At 40.6% G+C, this 24,896-nt stretch overlaps 1 protein-coding gene across 10 annotated transcripts in view; it reads left to right on the top strand.

The window, feature by feature from the left end:
* The first annotated feature begins 558 nt into the window (after positions 1–558).
* NR2C1 (nuclear receptor subfamily 2 group C member 1) overlaps positions 559–24,896 on the top strand; it is a 48,068-nt gene continuing 23,730 nt past the window's right edge. The window contains exons 1-5 of one of the 10 annotated variants that reach the window (XM_069000238.1): positions 565–663; positions 11,551–11,608; positions 14,519–14,594; positions 19,112–19,219; positions 24,014–24,244. In XM_069000238.1, coding sequence (XP_068856339.1) covers positions 14,541–14,594; positions 19,112–19,219; positions 24,014–24,244 — 393 coding nt within the window. In that variant the 5' untranslated portion in view covers positions 565–663; positions 11,551–11,608; positions 14,519–14,540. Of the gene's footprint in view, positions 664–945; positions 2,372–4,241; positions 7,499–8,601; positions 11,609–14,518; positions 14,595–19,111; positions 19,220–24,013; positions 24,245–24,896 lie in introns of those variants that run through there. The other 9 variants (XM_069000246.1, XM_069000265.1, XM_069000253.1 and 6 more) reach the window with 9 other exon arrangements.

Here is a 24,896-nt window from a genome sequence, read left to right as displayed (position 1 = left end):
AAAAACATGCCTTATGAGGAACGCCTGAGAGAGCTGGGCTTGTTTAGTCTCAAGAAGAGGAGGCTTAGGGGGGCCCTCACGGCTCTCTAACAACTGCCTGAAAGGAGGCTGTACTGAGGTGGGGGATTGGTGTTTTCTACCGTGCCTGCAGTGAAAAGGACTAGAGGAAATGGCTTTAAGCTGTAACGGGCGATTTCGAGATCAGACAAAATCTTTTCTCCGCTAGGGTGGTCGGGCACTGGAACAGGCTGCCCAGGGACGTCGGAGTCACCATGCCTAGAGGTGTTTTAAAGGGCGTCTGGATCTGGCGCTGGGTGATGTGGTGTTACAGTGCTGGGTGGACGGCTGGACTGGGTGATCTCAAAGGTCTCTTCCAACCCTGCCGATTCTGCGGTGCTACGCCCCTGCCCGCAGGGCTGCGGAACCCGGCGGCGCGCACCGCCCAGGCGCGGCCGGCCCCGGCCCCGTTAGCGGCCGCTGCCCGCGGCCCCGCCCCCTCCGCAGCGCGCCCGGCGCGAGTCTCGAGCGCGGGCGCAGGCGCAGAGCCCGCGGCGGGGCGGGGCCGAGCGGCGGCGGAGGCGGGGTCGCGAACTCTGACCCCCGGGAGCCGGAGCCGCTGCCGCCGCCAAACAAACCCACCGGACCGGCCACCGAGCCCGCCAGGTGAGAGGGAGCCCCGCGGCAGCCGAGAGACGCTCCCCGCAGCGGGCGCGGTCCGGCGGCGGGAGCACGGGGAGCGGGGGCGGCCGCGCTGTAACGGTGCGGGCCCGCGCGGCTCCCGGCCGCCACCGCTGCGGAACGTGAAGCGGAGCGCGCCCGCCCCGCCCCGGGGCCCGGCCCGGCCCCGGGCGGCCCCGCGCCCCCCGACCTTTCACCTACAGGAACCGCTTGCGTGTCCCGCCGCCCCGCATCCGGGCGGCGCCGGCCGCCGCTTCCCGCGGGCGCCGGCCCCTCCTGTCGGGCAGAGGAGCTGCGGGAAGAGGCGGCGATGGGCGATGCGCCCCTCGTGCTGCGCCTCGGCCCCGCGCAGCCATTTTGTGCGGGGCGCCGCGGCGGGGGCGGGCACGGCACTGCTCCGCGCCCCCTCCCCGCAGCCCCGCGAACCTCCGGGCAGGGGAGATGCGAGGGCAGCGAGCCGGGGCGGCGGGGAGGGCTGGGGGCGGATGGGCCCCGGCGTTGCGCTATAGCTTGGCCTCGGCTCCTCTCCCTTTCCCCCCTCCCGAGCCCTGCGACTCAGCATTCCCGGGGGCTGACCGTGCGCTCCACCGAACCCCCCCGCCATTCTCTGCCTGCCGACGGCATCGGCCCGCCGGTTCTCTCCTCTTGTATATCCCTGGCGGCTGTCTGGGTTTTTTGGGTTAGGGTTGTATGTCCTGCGCGACACCCGGTATTATTTTTGTGGGGTCAGATGACCCTGTCGCTGTTCATTATTTTGTCTCGTTGGGTGCGGTATTTCTTCTAAGCTGCGGAGTTTGTGGAGTCTTTATTTTCTCTTTGTTGCCATATATTGGTTTAAGTGTAGAAAGCACGGCCGCATGGCCCAGGATGTGCTTACCCTTTGCACGTTGTGGAGGGAATAGAGGAGATGCCATATGTCGTGCAAGTGAATTTAAGCAAGAAAAGAGGGGAAAAAGTCTAGATACTGGTTTTACTGCAAGACGAGTGTGTGGACATGATTCTTGAAAAACCAATTCTTCTTACGTGAAGTCTCTGATCCGAAGCCACTAATGTCAGCAGAGTGGACTTGGGAAAGTAGTGTAGCAGGAAGAGCTGCACCCACACTTGTCATGGAAAAATAAGATGGGAAAAAATTCAAATACTTTTCTGTAGGACAGCTTCCTGATTTTGGAATCAGCGTTATATAAGTAAAAATAGAAGTATCTGATCGGTAGGAAAACATCACAATTTCTGTGCCAGTTCAAGCAGTGTTCATCTGGTGACTCTTTGTAATTTTGTATGGCTTTTTCTGAAAATAATTCCATAAATATTCTCCCCACTTCTTTTAGTCCATGGTTGGCAGTTGTGACATGCAATGTCCAACAGAGCATTTAGCCCATACCTTGCTCTTTGCTGTACAGCTTTACTCAGGGGCACTTGTTTGAGGGAAGCCGTAAGGTCTGTGAAATGCTTGCCTCCTTCTCTCTGTATCTTTCTCGAGAGGTATTGCCGAACCTCTCTTATCACAGGACTAAGTATTTTCATGTGATGGTGGTCAGCTGTATGTGTGCACGTGTGTGATAATATAAGGAAGGTAGCTGAGGTCACCCGGAGGGGTTTGCGGTCCTCAGTTGCTTCTGCACTTTCTCTATGCTGCTCTGAATGGTTGGACACCACTTGCTAAGTCTGCTGCATTCTGCAGGAACAAATCAAGGTGCTTATTACAGAAGGAAGCTCACAGTAGAGAAATTAACTAGCTTTAACTTTTCTCCTTGATTCTTAATAATATTTCTGGTTTTCTTACTGGTTGTGTTTTCTTGTGAAATGTACTCTTGAAGGGAACAAGTTTCATGGAAGTTCTGATCTCTTTAGGCATAGTCATATCCTAGGCTAGATTGTGGGATAGGAGGAGAGATTGGTTTTTTGTTTGGAGTTTTTATGTTTTTGGTGCTTTTTTAAAGTCTACCTTAATTTTTCTGTTTAAGGTTCTTAGCCTGTGAAGAGAAGGCCCTAAGCCACATATGTAACTCTGAAGCTGACGTTTTTTTTGGGGAAAAAGGGTTGAACCAGATGACCTCCAGAAGTACCCTTCGACATGAATTATTTCATTATTACATTCTGTTATTAAAGGTTGGGGGAGCAGACAGGAGTACAGGAAACCAAAACCAAACAAAAGCCCACTGGTATTGTAGTATTCAAGTTAAATAACTCACATGTGAAATACCGCTACAGAATACTTGTAGCTAATGTGCTAGTCCAGTGAGAACTGACTTTCATCTGTGATGTGAAATCTCGTATTTACAATAGGTAGATTAGTTTGTTCCTTGTGCTTATAGTCAATTTTTGCTTTAATTTATCATGTGCTTATTGTGTTATGTAATGAAAGTTTGTGCAGCCAGTGAATTTGCTGGAGTTGCTGTAGAATTTGTGAAGCAAAGCAGCCTACCTAAAGAAAGTAATTTGTGTCCAATGTTTGAGTCAAAAAACCCTGAAAAAAGGCAGTACCCCTTGCTTAAATAAGGAGCTTGACTGTGTAAGGACTAGAGTGGTGTCACATCTAAACTTGTCCATGTTTGTTGTGCTGGTGGACGAAGTGTGGCTCTCAGCTGGCAAGTGCTGCGGCTGGTACAGAGTCTGTGTGTCTGTCCTGCTTCAGCAGCCATCCTGGCTTAAGCACTTTTAATAGTGACCTTTGCTAACCTGAGTTGTTTTGGCTAATGCAGATCAGGGAGCTCTCAGGCCTCTGGTGGGTTTAACATCCCCTGTGAAGAAGCAGCAACCTGCTGGGGAGGGTGTGGGGCCACAGGCTCTGCTGGCACAGCGCTCTGCTTTTTGTCACACACAGGCTGCAGCATGCAACCAACAGTGACCATCCAGGGAAACTAAACTGTACCAGGGTTACTTTCTGGTAAAGCTTTTACTTTTTTTTTTCCTCAGTGGTGTTCCAAGTTGCTTTTAACACTTTAAACTTGTGCCTGTACATTATTGGCATAAGGTAACCTGCTGCAAAACAGAATTATATCAGTAGAATTTTATGGATAAAACTGCAAAGGTACAGTTAATTAAATTCTTACTCTTGTGTATGCATACCTGTCCATATTTTTACCCTTCAGTCATCAGCTTTTAATTCACAAGATTACTGCATTACTTGCCAAAATCTTAAATCTACAAAGGATTTAATTTTTGTAAAACCAAACTCTTTAAAATTCCAGTTCTCTGAGACTGGAAGATGGCTTGTGCTCTCTGAGTCCTGTATATCTTACGATGCAGTGCTGCAGATTTTGTAAGGAAATACAGTCCTTCCTAAAAATCATTGTCTAAGAACTGCCTTTCTGTATCAATATTTAGATTAATTTTGTTGACTTTGCCAGGCCTTCTCTAAAAGGCTGTTTAAATTTGTTTAATTTAATTTACTATTGTTCAACTTGGTGGTAAGCCAGGCTGGACTAAGCTCAGTATTTGAATGCCTTTGTTGGAAGTTAAAGTGGAAATTTGAAAAACATAAACCACCAAAAAAAATAAAGCCAAACCCTCTGCTATTGTCATATTTGCTCTAATAAATGGTTGTTTCATTCCAAATAAGTTGAGGTTGCTGTTTATAATTTAGCAGTAACTTTGTGGTGTGTGAGCTACCCATTTATTGTAGTAATGTTTCCTTTGAAGTATTAGCAGGACAATGTGTCAACATGGCTCTTAATTTGACTTAATATGAAGATTTTTTCAGAGTGCTTTTCACATGTTTGTAAGAATTCAAAAAATACCAAACCCAACAAAAAAAAATTCATAAACACACACCCACACCCTCTTAGCAAAATCTAATCCGGTGTAGTGGATAACAAAGGAAAAAAACAGGGAATCACAAAATGACTTGGGTTGGGAAGGGGACATAAAGATCACCTAGTTCCAACCGCCCTGCCATGGGCAGGAATGCCATGATCTAGATTAGTTTGCTCAGAGCCCCATCAAACCTGGCCTTGAACACTTCCAGGGATGGGGCATCCACAGCTTCTCTGGGCAACCTGTTCCAGTGCCTCACCACCCTCACAGTAAAGAATTTCTTAATATCTAATCTAACTCTGCTCTTTTTCAGTTTGAAGCCATTGCCCATTGTCCTGTCACTACATACCCTTATAAAAAGTCCCTCTCTGTCTTTCTTGTAGGCTCCCTTCAGGTACTGGAAGGCTGCAATTAGGTCACCCTAAGCCTTCTGTTTTCCAAGCTGAGCAGTCCTAATTCTCTCAGCCTTTCATGGTAGGAGAGGTGCTCCATCTCTCCAGTCGTCTTGGTTGCTTCCACTGGACTTGCTCCAACAGGTCCATGTCCTTCCTGTGCTGGGTACCCCAGAGCTGGATGCAGTGTTCCAGGTGGGGTCTCACCAGAGCAGAGCAGAGGGGCAGGATCCTCTCCCTCAACCTGCTGGCCACGCTGCTTTGCATGCAGCCCCAGGACACGTTTGGTTTCTGGGCTGCCAGTGCACATTGCTGTGTGTAGCCTTTCATCCACGAGAACCCTCAAGTCCTTGGCAGGGCTGCTCTTGATCAGTTCATCCCCCAGAATATTTCATATGGAACAGTATCAAAAGAAATTTAGTGGAAGGGTGTGTGGGAAACTCAGTTTTGTTGTGTGGAGGTTTTGTTTGTATGTTTGTGGTTTTTGTTTTGTTGTGCCTTTTTTTTTTTTTTTAAATCTGAAGTAAGCTTCTGTGGATATGCAGATGTGCAAGTTTGTAAGGGTTATGTTATTAGTGGTACTGTTGAAGAGGTTTGCTGGTTTCTGTAGAGTACCTTCATGTATCAACTACCTCATCTGTGGCTGTAATTCAGTGAATACTCCAAACGGTCACCTTGCATAACACCTGTATAGGCAATTTGGCAATATAGATTAACTGTTGTAACATTGTGGGCTTTTTCCAAAAAGGAAGTGATCTTGGTTCTGCTTCTACTTGCTTTTCCTGTGTTATGTGTAACAATTGTTAGGTGCAAGGTGAATAAAGTCAGAAGATGAGTTTACAGCTGTGAAGGCAGACTGGAACAAAGCCAGCAGTGGGGCTACCGCTCATAAAATACTGTAATTATACCATAGAGGATGTACTGCCTCAACGTGTTCAGAAAGAAGGCTTTGCACTTGCTGGGCTGTGTTAGTGTGATCTTTCTGTGCCAGCTAGAATGGACCTGGCTGAACCTAATCCAGTGAATGGGGAAGTTTTCAGTCAGATGAGCTTCCTGGTCGTGGTTCATGGTGCAGCTTCGGCTCTGGTGCAGGGCACCAGTTTGGGGTTTTTTTCTCATTTTTTCCTTTTGCAGGTTTCAGGTGGAGATGCAGCTATGGCTGGCATTACACAGGGCAGGTTGACCTGATTAAATGGCCGTCTCCTTATCTAGCTCTGGCACGTAGCCAGTGCTCCTGCGAGCAGGCTTCGCTTGCAGACAGCCCCCTTGCCTTTCCTCCTCCTTCCTTTCCCAGTTGGTTGTGGGACTAATGAGCTAAATCAGCTCACCTGTAGCTGATGGGGCACGTTCTAGAGATACCATGATAAAAGAAGCAGAAGACAAGGCTTAAAAGTGGGACTATGTCTTTGGTGGCCCAAACTGTAAAAATGATTTGTTGGTCATCTGAAAATTTGTCCTAGTGATTCTGTTTCCTCGTTTCCTCGTTTCTTCCCACTGTAGCACACGCTTACAAGAAAAGGTAGCGAGAGCACGGATTTTAAATTAATTGCACAGACATGCCTACAAATGCATCTTTCTGTATTGCTGTGTGTCTTTTAATTACTCCGTTATGCTTTTGCAAGCATCTCATTTTCCCTTGCTTGCCTGCGGGTCCAGCTGCTTCAGTTTCCTGTTGATACTTGTCTCATATATATGCACTGTCTAAACCTGGATCTCATGTGAATTTAAAAAACAGTATGTAGGTGGGTGTCAAGGGTCACATAAATATTCCTCAATTCATTGATAAAGAGAATCTTACTGCTTTAAGTCTACCAGCTGTTCACCCTCTTGAACAAAGTGGTTTATAGAACAATAATCCAAGAACAGCTCATTTAGCTTGCCGTGTTCATTGAGCTTTTCTATGAAGCACTGAGCACATTTGTTTCACAAATGTGTTTGGATTCCTTGGCTTAATTTCTTATCTATAAAGCATTGCAGAAAACTGCTCTAAAGTATGAAGAGATCTTGGGTGGTTCTCTAACTTATTTAAGCACTAACTCAGACACGTTTAATCAATCATAGATGGATTGTTAAGTGCATTCTATTTTATGTGTAGGAGTTTATTAAACAAGTTTGGCGTAGGCTATGCTGAATTCTTAATTAGTATATGATTAGTTTGATAATGGAAATTAGGACTAGTTTCCATTTTAAGGTACAGAGCGCCTGTAAGCCCAATGTGATGACCTGAGCTAAAATCCTTAGCTGACTTTAAGGTGTACTGAAATCATTCATAGTGAAGCAGTATGACTACAGGGAGAGATTAAGTTTCTTCTTCTTTTCCAGTTAGCTTTCTGTTACACGAACTTTTTGAGCTTTCCTAAAAAGTCGTGTTGACCTTCCCGTATTTGTCCTTACTGTGTGGCGTGGTTTAACCCCAGGCAGCCACTTCCTTGCTCCCCTACTGGTGGGCCTGGGGAGAGAATCAGAAGGGTAAAAGCTAAAAAACTTGTGGTTTGAGGTAAGGACAGTTCAGTAGGGGAAACAAAAGCCACACACACAAGCAAAGCAAAACAAAGAGTTAATTCACTGTATCCCATTGACAGGCAAGTGTTCAGCCATCTCCAGGGCAAGTAGCTGGCTGAATATCCAAGGTGATGGCAGGGCGCCATCGCATGTAATGGTTACTTGGGAAGGTAAATGCCATCACTCTGTCTCCTTCTTCCTTCTTCCATTTTTATATACTGAACATGGTGTCATATGGTATCGAATATACCTTTGGGCATCTGTCCTGGCTGCGTCTGCCACCCACCTCCCATGCACCCCCAATTTCCTCACCAACATGGCAGCACAAAAAGTAGAAAAGGTCTTGGCTATGTGTAAACACTCCTCAAAAATAACAAAAATATCTCTGTATTATCAACCCTGTGTTCGGTACAAATCCAAAACACAGTTCCATACCAGCTACTGCAAAGAAAATTAACTCTCCCCTGGCCAAAACCAGCACACTGATAAAAGAACAAAAAGTAAAGTTCACAGTAACTTCTGCAGTCATAACTAGTTAATGTACCTGTACCTCTAAAGTATCTAGAACATACTTGTGTAACTTCATTGGTTTAACAGGTTAATTTAATCTGGAAAGACCCCTGTATTAAGACACATTCCATACATAGTAATTGGAATGAATTCTTCTATGCATACAAACTGGTTTAACAGTGCCAGCAGGGTAAGGTAAACTACTAAAATTTTACAAATACTATTTTTGTACCAGTAAAACTGGTCAGGGGCATGACACTTTTTTCCAAAGTAAACTGAAGATCTTTGGAATGGACATACAACATGAGAAAATTTTCTTCATGCTGATGTGGTTTGTTCTTACTCATTTTAAGGGTATTACACCAGAATCAAGGCACTTGATAGTGGGGCAGCTATACTAATGCTGTAATACAATAAAATGAGAGATGTTACCATTTATATCAAATTGAGCATCCAAACATAAGGAAACATACTTCTGCTACCGCTTTCAAAGTCCTCAGTCTACACTGGTGTAATATTAAAAAATGCTATTAATAGGAACCTCCTACTAGGACAATTAAAGTTGTATAACTTTTGTCCCTGAAGAAGGGTAAGTTAAACAGTGATGTCTTCTGGGTATAACTTAACTGTACTAGTGGAGAGGTTAGTGCTTCTAACTACCAACCCTCAAAACTGCTGTCTGCTCTCATGGGAATGTTTCCTGACCCATTTCAGTTGGAGTAAGCCTGAAATACTTTAAAAAGTAAGTATTTAATAAGTTTTTTTGACTGAAACATGGAGAAAACTCTGGCACATAAAAGCTGAGGAAGAAGTAGAGAGGATGGGTTTAATTGGTGCAAGCTAATCAAAGTTTTCCACGGCCGTGGTGGCCTACAGAGTGCTTATCTAAAGTAGCAGTGGAACACCATTGGACTTGATGATGCCAGATTCACCACCATCCAGTTTACACTAACTGAGGATAGTGATGCATTTACAAATAATTCTGAGTCTTGCCAAGAAGGCTCACTAACTCATTTACCAGGAGCATAAACTAACAATATGTAACTTACAGACAAAAATATTTTGGAAGCGTTTTGAGTCTGAAGATTGAAGAGAGAAGCAATAAATGCATTTTAATGCATTTAAGAGGAAGTCTAATGCCTGCCTTCTGTCAAAATGCCTGCTTTTAGATGCTGCTTCTAGTGGATGGAGGGATTGAGCTTTTCTAAGGAAAAGAGGAGGATATATAATTCTGTTTCTGTTTTTTTTTTTCAAGTGTTTTTGAAATAGCTTCATTTTTTATTTAATTACATGGCAAGTAATGCTGTCAAACACTCAAGAAATAAATTTGAGAACAAGTGTAGTGATTATCCTTGTAAAGCAGGTCTAATCAGTGTGAGTACAGATGCTGATACTTGTGTTACTCCATATCTAGAGCAACAGAAGCAGAATGTTTCTGTGCTGGGTATCTTCTGAGAAGGATTTTTCCCTGGCCTCAGGAATTTACCACTAATAAGAAAATGTGCAAAGGGATCATCACAGAGTAAGGGAATACAAGGGTGCCAAACTAGAATGTATTGTACATTTGCAGAGGCAACAGTCTAATCATGTTGACAGTCTTAATGTTGTTAACTTGACATAGTTGTCAGCAACACATCTTTTTTAAGGAAAATTTTAGAAAGGTTATGTTTGTTTTGTAGTTTTACAGTGTTTCAGATCTTAATGGTAGATCTGCAGAAAATTGTAGAAGGAAGTAAGAGCTTATGCTGTGACAGTATCAGTAGCTAAATGGCCATGGGACAAAGCACTTTTTACCACTGCGTTTTTCAGAAATTTTGTGGTAAAAGTAAAGGCAAGGATCTTAGTCTGATGTGTAAAAGGGAAACCAGTAGAGCAATTGAGCAGTGCTTGTTATAAGCAGCTATAGGCTTGCTGGTTGAAACAGCGGCAGTTGAAAATAATTTTTGCAAGAGCGTTCAAAGTGAGATATAAATGAGGTAAAAATTATTTGGGCAATGTTTGTAAATAACATAGTGCTTGATGTGTTGGCAGGAGCCTTGGCTCTCCTTCCTTGCTTGTAGTCCTAATGTAACTAATGTTACAGTTTTTTTAGCTGCTGGACATTATAAATAAGATCCTAAAAGTATGTGCAGGTTTTTTTACATTGTGGTCTCTGGTCTTGCAGAATTCCAGGTATCATCCTTTCAATGTTTTAGATAACTTTAGAAAGGAAATATAAATGTGTTTAGCAGTCTTAAGCATCTGAATAAAGTTTGGTTTATCTTGGTTTGTTTCATTCATTTTGAAAGGAGAACAGAGTATTCTAAGGAAGAAACTGCCAATTAATTGACTCAGTCTACTTCTTTCCTATACTAGCAATAAATATTTCTCATATATGGCCTCATGTGTCCTTTGAAGGTGTGTGGCAGGGTTTTGACAAACATGGAAAAGAGCATTTCTGAAATCAGGAAGATTCACATTAGATGAGAACACCTTGAGGATCACTTCTGGTTATTGAAGATCAAAACTCAGGCTGATGATACTTAGAATCATTAAGGTTGAAAAAAGATCTAGTCCAGCTGTTAACTCAGCACAGCTGTGGTTGCCGCTAAGCCCAGTGCCACACACACATGCATTTTGAACACTTCCAGGGATGGCAATTCCACCATGTCCTGGGCAGTTTGCGCCAATGCCCGACCAGCCTTTCAGTGAAGAAACTTTTCCTAGTATCTAATCTAAACCTCCCGTGGTGCAACTTCACTGCTTTCAGGTGCTTGTAGAGAGCAGTAACTTTCCCCCATGCCTCCTTTTCTCCAGGCTGAACACCCCCACGTCCCTCAGCTGCTCCTCATCAGACTTGTGCTCCAGACCTTTCACCAGCTCTGTTGCCCTTCTCTGGACATGCTCCAGCACCTCAGAGTCTTTATTGCAGTGAGGGGCCCAGAACTGAATGCAGCATTTGAGGCATGGCCTCACCAGTGCTGAGTACAGGGGGGCAATCACTGCCCTGGTCCTGCTGGATTATTGCTGATACAGGCCAGGATGCCACTGGCCATTTTGGCCATTGTGCACACGCTGGCTCATGTTCAGGTGCTGTTGACCAGCATCCCCAGGCCTCAGCCCCTTGATCCAGCCTGTCCAGATCCCTCTGCAGAGCCTTCCTACGTTCCAGCAGTTCAGCACTCCTGCCCAGCTTAGCATTATCTGCGAACTTATCAAGGGTGCCCAGATCAGTGATAAAGATACTAGACAGGGTTGAGTGCAGTACTGAGCCCTGGGGAACACCACTGGTGAGTGGCCACCAACTGGATATAGCTCTGTTTGCCACCACTCTGGACCCAGCCAGCCAGCCAGTTTCCTACCCAGGGAACAGCACACCTGTTCAAGCCATGGGCTGCCTGTTTGTCCAGGAGAGTGCTGTGGAAGATGGTGTCAGAGGCTTTCCTAAACTCTGGGTAGACAACATCCATGGCCTTTCCCTCATCCCCCAAGTACTTTCCTTTGCTGGGAAGTGAAGGTTACAAGGTGTTTAGGGAACATTTCTCAATTTCAGGTAGCTTTTAGTTTAGAGTATATTTATCATTTCTTGTGAAACAATTCAGTTTCTGAGAATGTTGGCTGGAGTAACTCAGGAAAAGAATCTTTTAAAAACATGAAAAATGTGCTAAATTTTAAAATGTACATAATAGAAGAAAAACAGCTGAAGCTTTTTTTTCTGCTTAATTCCTTGCAGGGATGTCTAAAGAGTGATTAAGCATACCTGATGTGAAGTCTTAACACAGATACCCTAGGTAAGCAAAACATGAACTACAAAACCTTTTACAGCTGTACCAAAGTTAGCTGAGAATTTGTAGGTAGTTCTCCTTGACCTGTCCTGCTCCCCTGTCCCCAGAGCAAGATGCACAGCTTAACACATAGCTGCTCCTCAGAGAGGTGACCTTGCTTCTTCAGTGGCTGTGGGCTTGTCTGACTCCAGAGTGAGCTGCATCAGGCAGCTGGCTGGGCCAATAGCAAAGAGTATGGTTTCATGGTGCAGTTCAACTGAATTATCAGCTTCCCCACCAACAACAACAGAAATGGAGGTTTGCCTCCTCCTTAAATCTTCCTTCTTTTCTTCCCTCTCTTGATTTATAACAACATGTTCTCCCTTTTGTCTGCCATAGAATGAATCTGACTGCAAAAGAAATCAGTTCAGTGTGCTTACCTAGATGATTGGTGCATTTCTGCCAGCTGAGTTTTCTGTCCTTTTAGTGAGTTAAATTTTCTACTGTGTGGTCAAGACCACCCCAGCTTGGTCAGGGCAAGCAGGACCTCCTTCCTGGGGGTGAGCTGTAAGTTCTGTTCAAACTGCTTTTGAAACTATTCCTTGACTCTGCAAGTAAGAAAGAGTTCTGCCAGTTCAGTTGCTTGAACTGACTTTTCAGGGCACGAAGAGATGAAATCATAAAAATGGAAATGGGATAGGAACGCCTGTTGCAGCTCTCCATTTCAGTAGTTGATCTGCAACATGAAATGCTGTCTAAAAGTTTATAATTGAAATATTGAAGGTGATTTTTTTCACTGTTATGCATGCTCTTCAGAGCAAAGTTGCATGGTTTATTGGAGGTGGTTTCAATTAAGATATTTTAGTACAGTGTACTGGTGTTACAAATACTGTTTTTTTCAGTGTCCTTTGGTTTAGGGATCACTGAGTTAAATAAAGCAACAACACACAAGAGAACATACTTCTGAATGTTTATTTAAATTGAAAGGGCAGGTGTCAAAATATAAAACACCATGTGATTAATATGTAAATTCTTGTCAATAATAGTGAGTACATTAGTTTTCCATTGTGTGCGTGCCTCATGAGCTCAAACTCAGATGATTTGTCTAGCTTTGACAGCTGGTTCTGCATCCATAGGTTGAATCTCCTTGTGCTTGTTCCAGACAGCATGAAGAGGTAGGACAGGTTCAAACTTTTCTCCAGGTTCCTCTTCATCATAAGTGTTCAGTCTTGTTTGTGTACTTGAGGTCCTATGTTCGTGCAAGTGTAGTTCAAATGAGTCGCTTTTAGATAAGTTTCAGAAATTCACTGCTAATGGTTTATGCCTCTCTGAGAGCTAGTTTCCCTATGACTGGTGCATCATAGTTGAATACGTACGTATTCCTTCACTGCTTTACTCCAAGGTAAAACATGTCAGTTTAAATCACTTTCAGTTTTCAAGCTAAGTTGTTTTACTAATACATCTTGACTGTGAGGGCAGTCGCATCTGATGTAGCAGAACTAACTAGCTGGTGCAAATTAATTCCTCAAAGCCATTTTTTTGTTATTTTGTAATGAAGTAGCACTCATTTCTGGCACTGTATATATAAACAGTGCAATATTTTGTTACTCGTATTTTATTTAAAAGAAGAAAACATGGATAAGACACACTGCCTATCTTGAAAATTCCAAGTGCTCTTTGAATAGTGATTGTGCTGCAGCTCACTGGATGCAGAAGTGGGCTGATAGAATGCTCATGGAAGGTTGCTGATACTGGGTCTTCCTAGGAGATAATGCTTTTCAGCATAAGCTTTAGAATCGTATCTCTATATGCGTGTCTGTCATCTTTTGCCCTAATTTAACTAATAATGCAGCGTGCTAGTAAGTGATTAAGAATGCTGTACAGTGCCCAAATATTTCTGTATTTCCCCTTGCACACATTAATTAGGCTTTAGTATACCATTGGGCACACCTCCGAGGCCTGCAGTTCTTGCGCTAGTTGAGAAAGATTTCTCTTTCCAATTTTAAGAGCAGAAATAGCTTGAGTTAAATTTGAGTTAAAAATTAGTTAAATGTTTTATTTGCATGGCTCATTGGGGAGGTTTAGAGATTCACTGAGGAGGAGGTAATTCCTAGGAGTTCCAGAGAAGTTAAAGAATGAAAACCAGTATTAGTGTAAGAGTACTGTCTTTGTTCATACAAGAAGTAGGTATTGCAGTGCTTTTAATTAGCTTTTGTCAGTAAAATTGTTTATATGGTGCTTCATGATTTGTGAATGTTCCTTTAAAGTACTGTCTAGTGAATATTTGTATATCAGTAATATAATACATGCCTTGCCAAATAAACAAGGCATGCATATGAATCCTTTATACTGCATTCATGTAGTAGGGTCTGTTAAATCCCACAAAATTCTTCTCATGAAGATTTGGGCTTATGCTGTAGCTACGGTGGTGATAATGAAACAGCATCCTTTTTTTTAAACACGTATTTTCTGTGTCCCAAGTACTGCCTCCTGTTAGTTACAAAATTGACCTTCGGGCACTCCTGTTAATACTAAAAAACTCTAAAAGAGTTCAGAAGAGGTTAGATTTGCCCCTCTTGATTTGCATTAACAAAACTGTCTGTGTTCCAGTTTTTTAAGATGTTAAATATGTCCCTACTGATGTCATGGTCAGTAGAAGACTTCTGTTCTCACAGTGATTTTACTGCTTGTTGGAAAAGCAGAAGAGGAAAAATAGGCAGTCTCTGTGTGAGTTATTCGAATAAAACAATACAAAGTTTTCAAATAGCAAATTAATTATTTTTATAGAATTAATTTTATGTATAATCAAACTTTAAATTTTGCAGGGATGTCATCTTCATAAAACTGTGAATGCACTTATGTGAACTATATTTTCCCCAAGATATTTTTACTTTTGAAACTACAGATGTTAAGCATCTTCTTTCCTTTCTTTGACAGGAAATTCTGGTGATTAGAGATCATGGCAACCATAGAGGAACTGGCCCATCAAATTTTTGAACAGCAAATGGGAGAGGTACATAAATTTTGAGTCCTATTTAAGAGAAATTGAATAATAAAATACACAGACTGATATGTAAAAACCAAAATCAGCAGAGAAAATTTTTAGTACAGACAAGACTTCTGGACACTTCCCTCAGAAGGCAGAAAAACTTACTATCTCCATTTTAAAGTTATGCTGCAAAGTCTTTTTTGCCAAAGTCCACCCCACAGAAATTAAGAAAAATCTAGCAGTGTTTCCAGTAAGTCAGTAGCTGTTCAGCTCTGCTTTTTGGGCCTGTAGTGGTTTTCAGAGAGCCATCTGGTTGTGTAATTGTTTTACTCACTTTTAGTTACAAAAGTCAGGACACAGCTTTTACTTTACAACTATGCAATTCATTTGTCAGTTTTGTTTTCACTATTAAAGTTTTACCACGTTCTTCGCTTTCAGATATATGTGCTTGCTATGTGTCAAAAGAAAGACTGAACTGTTTCTGCAGATTTCTAGTTTCAATTTTTGTGACCTGTGTGCAGAATCTGTGTACTGCAGCCAGAGAACTGCCACAGATGCACAGATAGTTTGAGAGGGTGGATATGAGTATACATAGTTATCTAGAAAGTTTCAGCATAGCATAGACTATTTAAAATTAGCACCCTTTTAAATTAGATAGAGACAGTAATTTATTTATCTTAAATAAATGTTATTTTTTAGCTTGAAATATCCACTCTTGGTTTCTTGTCTAGACACAGACTTACTTCTCAAGTAATTTTATTTCCTCTCAGCCTTGATTTCAGATGGAAAGGTTGGAGTGGGGGATGGGGTGGTTAATTCTACTCTGAATAAATTCTCACAGCTTTTATTTTGTAGCATCTGAATGTTGCTACGGCTATCTCGAAAGGACTTAAGTGATTTATGGGATGTATGAGGTTTTCTTTTTATTACTTGTCCTCTTTATTAGATGAGAACACCTGTTTAATGCAGTTTTGTTTTGGGACTGTAATTCTTTGTTGAGGTCTAAATAGGGCTGTATTTCCTGTTTAAATTTGTCTCTTTTTGACAGCACAAGGCTAGTCAAAGCTAGCTGAAGTGTACATTCCACTCAGAGGATGGTGTGGTGATGGTGTTTAGCCTCTGTGGGGGTTGTTTCTCAATTTCATAATGTGATTCGAGGAGGCACTGAGCTAACTTAATATCTCAGTAACATGGGAGAGAGAGGGTCCTTTTTCTGTTTCTTTCCTTATTAATTTTCCCAACAACAGAAAGCTAATAACCCAGCCAAAACAAGTGGGAGATTTTCTAATGGATTACCATTGATTAGGGTCTGAGAAGGCTCCAATGAGTACCAGAGCCAGCACAAAGGAGATGGCTGGTAGCCAAAGGGAGGCAGGGAAGAAAACAGACAGTGAAGGTGCAGTGCTGCAGAGAGCTATTGACTGTTCCTGTTCATGGTGAAATCACAGCTCTACAGTTTTCAAGGCTGTTTTGTCAGCAGTGTAGATTAGGATTTGTCCTTTAGCAAGGTTTTACTGTGTCTGAGACGGTCACACCGTATTTGGCAGCAGTGCACCTTAAGCATTCCCCAATCCTCACTTAGCTACTTATTCTCATGCTATGCTAGTCTTGCTCATGTAAGCTCTCTGTGTCATCATGTGGTGGACAAAACTAGGAAAAAAAGTAAATTACAGCATAGTGGAGGAAGGTCATCTCCCTCTTGGTTGTGATCAGTCTCCTTATTTTGTCCAGGTTGCAGTCCAACCAGGCACATGGTTGGAAGGACTGAAAAGCATCCCCAAGGGCAGTGCAAGCTGGGACTCCTTTAGCCAAAATTCCTGTCAAAGGTGCATGCCATGCATGAGTGTGCTGCCTGAAAGGTGGAGTCAGCAAGGAAAGCAGTCTCACAGGGGCCTTCATGCAATAACTTACGTTCCTGCCTACCTACAGGCTGTTATTGCTTGGTGGCATTCCTAATCACCGTAAGCACTGAAAAATCATAGTTTAACATCTAGAGAACTTCAGCAGTATTTTTGCTAGCATTTATAATTATCTTGAATGTTGAAGTAGTTTTAATTGAATTTACAAGAAAAATTTACATGAGTAGAACCTGAAAGGAAAAAGACTTGAAAGGAAAAGATGTTCCAGTATGGAGGAGAATGGAAAATGCTTCTGTGTCTCATCGAAATAATAGTCAGAAATCTTTTGTGACATAGAGTTTGATTTCTTTTTAATATTAATTGTTGTTCATGAAGGATTTTAAATCACAAAATTATTGCAGCAATTTTACAATGGTGTTCACAAACGCGTTTTTGTTGATTTAGGACTTTCTGCATAAAAGCAAAACATTAAAGCAAAATATAACCCTTTCCCTATGGGTACTGTGCAGTGATTATCGTTTCTCAGATTCTGCCATCTCCTAGTCATCTTTTGCTCTGTGTGAGATAATTCCTATCTCTACATCAAGATCACATTTCCTGATTCCTGTGGGGAAGCTACCTGCCAACAGCCTGTAGCATTCTTCTTTCTTTAATTTGTGGTTGGGAACACTAAGTATATGGTGGTTCATTTCCACAGTCCTGCCAGTTTACTGTAACAGAGGAAAGCTACATAGTTGTTGAAACAGCCTGTCACACACATACAAAATACAATTTTTAACAAATTTTGCAGTTACTCTTACCAGTATTCTTTTAACTGCAATAAAAAACTTGTATTCTGCATAGAAGCAAAACTGTCAAGCTGATATTCTGTGGGGTTAAAGAGCAGTTTTACCTTACACAACATGTGGATCATGACATTTTAAGGGAGCAAATGTAAAGCAATTCTGTAATACATAGCTTATTTTGTAAAGCAAAGATAAATGCCCATAGAACTCTAATCACTTCTGAATCACCACGTGTACCTGTCATTTTGAAAGGCTGATGCAGAATTTTAGTGCTTGAAAGTACCTCTCTTGAACTGAAAACGCTGCTGTGTAATGAGCAGTTTTTTGTCCTTTACTTAAGCAAAGAAGTGGATGAATTGTTTAAAAGTACTTGTACTCAGAAAAATCGGGTATTTTTAGAAAGCAGTGTCCAGAAATGGCTTGGGCAGTAGTTTGACAAGCAGTTCTTTTGGTGGTGCTGGCAGCTTAAGCAATCTCCCCAGCAGCTTAACCTCTCTCATTTGCTCTGATGCATCTGCTTCTGAGCATTGTGGAGATCTGGACTGAGGGTTTGATCTGTGCTAATAATAGGCTTTGTTTGTCTGTTTGCTGGGCTGCTTTTCAACCTGCATCAGTGTCCTATTCCTGATCATGGAATGACTAATCAGACAGTTCTACCTACCAAACTGAGGGGAGAGGAGCAAGTAGATTATGAGACTGCTGCCAAAAGTAACACCTTTTTGGGCAAAATTTCAAAATCAATGTAGGCTGATAGGAGCTTGTATTTCTGCTGTAAGAGGAAGTCTTACCCACCACCTTGTCCCCCTCTCATACTGACTCCAGCTGCATGTTCTGGCCTGCTTTTGTCTGCTGATACTAGCATTTAGATGATGGTATGGTTGCAAAATCAGGAAGCTGGTCCAGGAGGAACAAAAAACCCTCACAACCTGTTATGAAACAGTAACTTTACTGCAATATACATATATATTCTCTGTATTAATTGGGAGGGGCAGAGGGGGAATCAGGTGCAGAGGAGTATTTGTATAATGGTGTAAATACTGGGAATTATTATTAATATGGAATTGCAGGATGTTGCAGGCAGTTTGTGAACTGCAAAAATGTTCTGGAGTTATGTGGGAATTTAAGACAAAAAATTCAATTTCAAGGCGTCTGTAAACTCTGTTGAGACAAATTCTCTTTGTGCTGCAAAAAATCTGACCTTTCTGATCAAGCTGCTACAAATGGCAGTTCTCCTTAATTTCTATTGACAGGTAATGTAGTGAATAATACCTTCCCCCATATGCTGTTGCCTGTAGGATGTGAAGAATTTAAAAAATATTGATAATTGTTAAAACACTTCCATGAATTGTATCTAAGAGCATTCACACAGATTATAATATGATACACTGCTTGCCAACTTCATGCAATTTATTAGTTTTCTCTACCTTTGTTAATAGTTCCCCAGTATAGAATTCTTTAACAGAAAAACAGAATTGAAACTGCCAATTGCTGTGTTTCCATACAAGAAAACCTTGTGTCATTTCAAGCAAGCCATTAAAGTACATTTAGTGCAAACATAGCACAGCGGTGATGATAGATACTGTGTCTCATGAACATCAACAGTGGTAAATATTCAGTTGGATTGACATACATGGACTTGTCAACAATCAATTTACTTAAAGTGTTTGTAAATTTCACATTGGAAGGTATTTCAGAATGGGTTTAAAGGAAAATTTTCTAATTAGAAAAATTAAGGTGTTGAATTAGATTACAAGCATTTGCATTCTTTGTAGAATAAGAGTGTCAGACTTTCTGTGGCCTTGTTCAGAGAAACCATAAGGTTTAATCCATTAAGGTAGTGGATCCATTAAAATAGTATATCCATTGTCAGTCCATTACATTTGTTTCTTCTTTCTAGGTTACACATTCCCAGGAAGCTGTTACACAAACACTAATGGATGGGACACCACAACGAATACAGATCGTCCCTGCAGATTCAGGCCTCTCTTTATCACAGCGTATACAGGTATGCTTCTCCTGATGCATTTTAAAAGCAGAGATGAGCTATTTGCTTCTGCCATGCTTCACATGCAATTCTTTTTTGTTCGCATCATATTACTTGCTTTCATGTAAATATTCAGCCTTGGATGGCAGAGACCCTTTCTATATGAACAGGAATAAAACATCATTCCAATCTTCCCTTTCTTTTTTCCTTCTTTTTTCCTCATAAGAATTTTCACATTACAAAAATATTAAATCACTGAACAGAAAAGAACTTTTGGCAACACTGTAATGAAATGATTCCTTGAAAGCTGGATATTTTGTAGATCTGGTAGTTCAACTAAGTTGGAGGATTTCTACATTTTGGAGCAGAAGCAGGGAGTGAAATACTGCATTGTAACTTTGAAGTCATGAAAAAGTGCAGGGAAACTTAATGTCTGAGAAGGATACTGGTTTTTGGTTGTCCCAACCCGTGTTGTATGTCTTGGTATTATAATCCATAGCCTGCCCAGGTAATAATCTCCAGTTGAAGTGAGGATATGAAGTTCTTGCCAATGTAGGTACTTAAATCAACATAGAAATGTGTATATGGAGACTAGGAGGAATTGGGGAATGAAATTTCATATTTTATGCCTTAAAAATCACTGCAGGTCCTTGGAAACGTTTTATTTTTAATTTTCATCTTAGAGAAAAATATCAACTGCAGAAAAAATGTAAAAAATACTCCCAGATATATGTTGTTCATATAAAACCACACATTTAAGTGAGCCAGCTACTAGTATAATCTTGGCTGCTTTTTCCTTTTACTGGCTTCACTTTAAAACATTGTCCTCTGTTTTTTTCCTGTTTTGGTGCATTGTGTTGAAGCTTTCAACCTTCCAAGGCTCTTCACAGCTATCCCACATACATGATGGGGTTTTTAAAGATTTATTACCACCCACCTGTGCTCTAGTTGTGGTAGCTGTCTTATCTATCCAGGAGGTCTTCATTCTTTCAGCTACCTCCACTCTGTTTCTACACGTTGTGTACAGCTGTACCCTTTATTAACTAATTTGTGTTCATCAATTAACAATCATCTCTTTACCTTTGATTTTCATCATCAACACCTGTATGTTATAATATCCCTTTAGTGTGAAGCCATTAGATACAATTTCAGTATCAGAATGTGAGACACGGACATACAAGCCCATGAGCCTTTACTGTTGAACAGTACTGTTGGTTCACATCCAGTGGCAGACTTCTAACCTTTCTGTGACAGCTTTTTTTTGGGGGAAGACCTGCTCTTGGTTAGGCACTGTAGCTACTGCAAGTATAATGAATGTAGAATAGCTGTATTTCTGAGGACAGCGACTTTTATGTAGTTTTTCACATCTTCTGTAGCTGGAAGATCACTTGTTTCTAACCCAGCTACTTTGTCCGTTGTCTTTTTGCATCATGCTCATTAATTCTGTCTTCAAAATTGATGGTAACACTTCAGTTGTTGTCTCTTGATATGTGTGGAACAACACTTAGTCAAGTGGCATCCTTCCTGCAAGAGACATCTACAAACATATCACCAGTATCAAACAGTAGTAAAAACTTTGCTCAGAGAAGAATTTATGTGAAGAGCAAAGTAGCTTGTAGGAATAAGTGTAGCTCAGTGAAATGTCCACCATAAATGTTAGATTGAATAATTTTGAGTATTTATTTCCAATAAGTGTTTTTTCCTTTATTATTATTATTAAATGCACTTAATTATCTGAAATCTTGAAATAAAAAATCCTCAGTAAAAGGTTCTTTAAAACATGTTTCATTAGTCAATCTTCTTAGGGAAGGCTAGCATTTCTTCTGGGAGAAAAGTTGAATGCCACATTTGTTCAACAGACATTTTTGCACAAAACTGGCTGTTCTAAACAGGTATATTAGTTGTCTGTGTTTAGACACTTTCTTTTTCCTAAAATAGGAACACACAGTTATTGAGGTGTTTAATTTATTGAAATGATGTTCAAATGGAAGTCAGAACTTGTTAACAGACCAGGCTTAAAAGCAATAAAGGAAAATAATATCTTCCATTATCATCAGGGTGCTTAAATGAAGTACATGAGGGTAGTGTATATTTATGCAGTCAATCCTGAATTGATACATTCCTGTTTTATAACATCGTTTTAGCAATATTGAGTTTCAGATTATTAAGAAAGATAGTGTGTTGTCACTGAGTCATGATGGATTCTCTTCAGAAGAGAAGTGCTTTTTTTCTTCCCTCTGATTATTTTTTTCTCTTACCTTGACATTTAGGTATTGCAGGTTGTTGTACTATGGTGAACTGCTCCACTTTTCAGTGTCCCCATTGCAATGTAGGTGGAGTTTTTGCAGGTGTATGGCTGTAAGAGGTCAGCTGCAGACAGAATGTGCTTAATTGTTTAAACTGCTTTCTCTTATGCCTCTGTCAAGTGCTTGTCAGCTGCAGAAGCCACTTGTGCAGGTTGAATAGCTTGGTGTGGATGTTAATGTAACACTGTATCATGTAGTGAAAACTACCTGGGCATCCTCCTAGAATTGCAGGAACCCATTTGAAGAGTTGGGACTCTTATTTGTTAAATAGAAGGTGAAGTGAATTGTGTGAAGTAGCAGTGGTTCTTTTGCCTGCTGTCCTGCCATATTTATCTACAAGTACATATATTTTCTTAATTACACAGCTGGACTACAATAGGAAAAAAGATAACTTAGTATATATATCCCAAAATTTCAGCTGTAGTTCAAGTTTGTGTCTTCACTGTTTGGGGCATGCCGGTTTTTGAGTTTACTTTGTATAAACCTAACTAGATGGAGTATATACCTTTTTTGGGGTACACACAGTTGCGCTTTTAAGGTTTAATAGGGAGACAGATTTTAGATAAGAGTGTCTTTCAAAGAGCAGGTCTGGAAATTCAAAAAACAGCACAGTGTTCTGTTTGGCTTTTGTACATCTATGCACCCTGTTGAGGATAACATACATTGGATTTCTCCTAATCCAAATAAAATAGATGTGTTTGGAAAGAAGGGGAATGGAATATCAGCTACTTTGAAAACAGCCAAAAATTACACAGGAGAAATAAAGATTGTAAATGAAGGAAAATGGAACAAGGAAAAGGAAATTAAGGAAAGAAGGAAACGAAAACGGCAAGGAAGTTTGCCTTCTAAAGAATACAGAACCAACATAAAGGAATTTAAAGAAGAAATAAGGGATTGCTATAGCCATTTGTGGTCCCAGACCTGTGGATATATGAAAAAACTGAACAGAAAATTTATCATGTTGATAATTATTGTCATGTTTTTGCATTGTCTTCTCACCCTACACCCCAAATCCCATATTTTTTGTTCTTTAGCATTTAGAATTTTATCATTTTACTGGCACTTTTCTCTTAGAGAATCTTTTAATCATATTTTGCAGAGAAAAAGAATTGAAATTTGATCCATTAAAATGTTAGGAGCACAAAGTCACCTGAAGGAAACACAGTCATTTTGTGTATTTTGAAACTCATTATTTCTGAATATTTGAAAGTGGCAATATTGCATTATAACTGCTGAAATTGGATACTCATCACTGCATATCTTTTTAAAATGTAAACTATATGCAGGTATTGAGCATTTAGAGAAAGTAATAAGCCTGTTGTGAAGGTGCAATAGCAAAGCTGATAAAAAACTCCCGTGAAATTGTGCCTCGTTCTGTTTCTTTGTGCCATGGTTCTCCACCTAGGAAATGTAATTAATATTGACACCCCAATAACTGTGGAACTAGTTATGGTAAGTGTTAGACAATGAAATAAATGTCATCTGTAATAAAAACAAAATTCATATCCGTAATAGGAATGTTGAGTATGTGTAGGTAAACATAAATGTTTGGTTATAATTTAAAAAACAAGTTAATAGGAACTATTTTATTGAGCTGTAATTCAAAATAGTTTGCAGGAAACAGTCTTTGTAGGATAATTCTCCTTAGTCTCCAGAATAAATCAGGGAGTTTTTCACATAGGCATTTTGATGGAGAAATTAAGTGACTAAAAGGGAGATTTATAATAGAATATGTATATAGAATGTTGAGTATTTTCTCCGAGAATTATAATCTTATGACAAAGTTGGCAGAAAGTGGAGGATTATTTAATAAAATTCTGCTGTATTTGTGCTTGAATATAGGGATAAAATGGAAAAAAACAGCCTGTAGATCTGTTCTTGATTACAGAACAAAAATCAGTTTTTCCTTAAAAGAAGAAAAGAAAAAACGACAGGGAAAGAGATTCTGTTTCACTTATTTTATTTAGAAATGTATATGTAGAAAAATGAAGTCTAAAATGTATATACAGGTGCAACAATATGATTGCTCTTCCTGCTGTTTGATGCTTACTTCTTTCACTTGGACATCTACATTTGTGGTTTTAAGAAGTTTTTTACTAAGTAACCAAACCTTGGAGGTGCTGTAAGCACTTCATGTAGAATGCAGTGAATTCAAGATTTAAGATTTCTCATAACCTGATGGGTCTTAGGGCTCAGCTACAGGCATGCCTTGAGTTCTGGATGTTAGAATTGTCAAGAGTTTCAGTACTGTTGTAAAAGCATGCGCCAGTTGTAAAAATTGAGTACGAACTCAGGTTTTCACTTCAAACACCCTTGGTTGAAATGTGTTTCAAATACAGTGAAAATCCAAGTTTTCGCCTGAGTTTAATTCACTCTTGTGTGACAGAGGGGAAGATGATCCTGCTTCTCAAATGTGAAAGGCAAAATTCCCATTTTCTTCAAGTGCCCGGATTGGGTCCAAAAAGTTAACTGAAATTACCGTAACAATTTGAGATAAATGTATTATTAGATTGTCACAGATCAGCAGACGGGCCAGAAGATTCAGATTGTTACAGCACTTGATCAGAGCTCAGCAGGCAAGCAGTTCATCTTAACAAATCATGATGGCTCTACCCCAAGCAAGGTGATCCTTGCCAGACAAGATTCCACTCCAGGAAAAGTTATCCTGGCAACTCCAGATGCTGCAGGTGTCAACCAACTGTTTTTTGCATCCCCTGATATATCTGCACAACACATCCAGGTAGATAATCCACTTTATTTTGTAATTTTCATTCAAATGGGATAAGAAAAGATGTTTTATTTCCAAATAAGTCTGTCTGGGTTCTCCTTTTTGATTTTTTTTAAAGTATAATTTTCCTTGCACTAGGACTCATTGTGGATACTTGGAAATTATTGAAAAACTTTTTTTAGTAGATTTGTTGCTTTTAAAATTTATATGCTGGCTCATGATGTTAGAAAGAATAGAGTTATTTTTATTGTCATTTCCAGATTCTGCCATGCCAATAGTCCTTTATTTCTGCTTGTTGATTCTCCATCTGTTTTCATGTATTGTTAAAGAACATACACTTTTCTCCATTATCCTTATCGCTTAACATTTCCTTTTGCTTGTTTTCCTTTTTGTACACTGTTGCAACTGTTCAGCTGTGTGAATTGTAGTCTACAGTAGTGCTCAGACTATTTAGCAGGAAATACATTAGTCCATGGGGATGAGAAAATAACACTAATGATTTTGGGTTTACTGATGTGATACTGTAACTAGCCAGGGTTGTAACTCCCTAAGCTGGTCCCCAGTGGACCTTACTCCCATGCACGTTATATGTGCCACTTCCATAGTTGCCACCCTCCAGTTTCCAAGCTTTTTGTCCCACATCCTCAGCCTGGCAGGGATGGGA

The sequence above is a fragment of the Aphelocoma coerulescens genome, chromosome 1A, assembly GCF_041296385.1.
Source record: "Aphelocoma coerulescens isolate FSJ_1873_10779 chromosome 1A, UR_Acoe_1.0, whole genome shotgun sequence".
NCBI lineage: Eukaryota > Metazoa > Chordata > Aves > Passeriformes > Corvidae > Aphelocoma > Aphelocoma coerulescens.
Note: the sequence above shows the minus strand (reverse complement) of the source record. Positions and strands in the feature narration are given on the sequence as shown.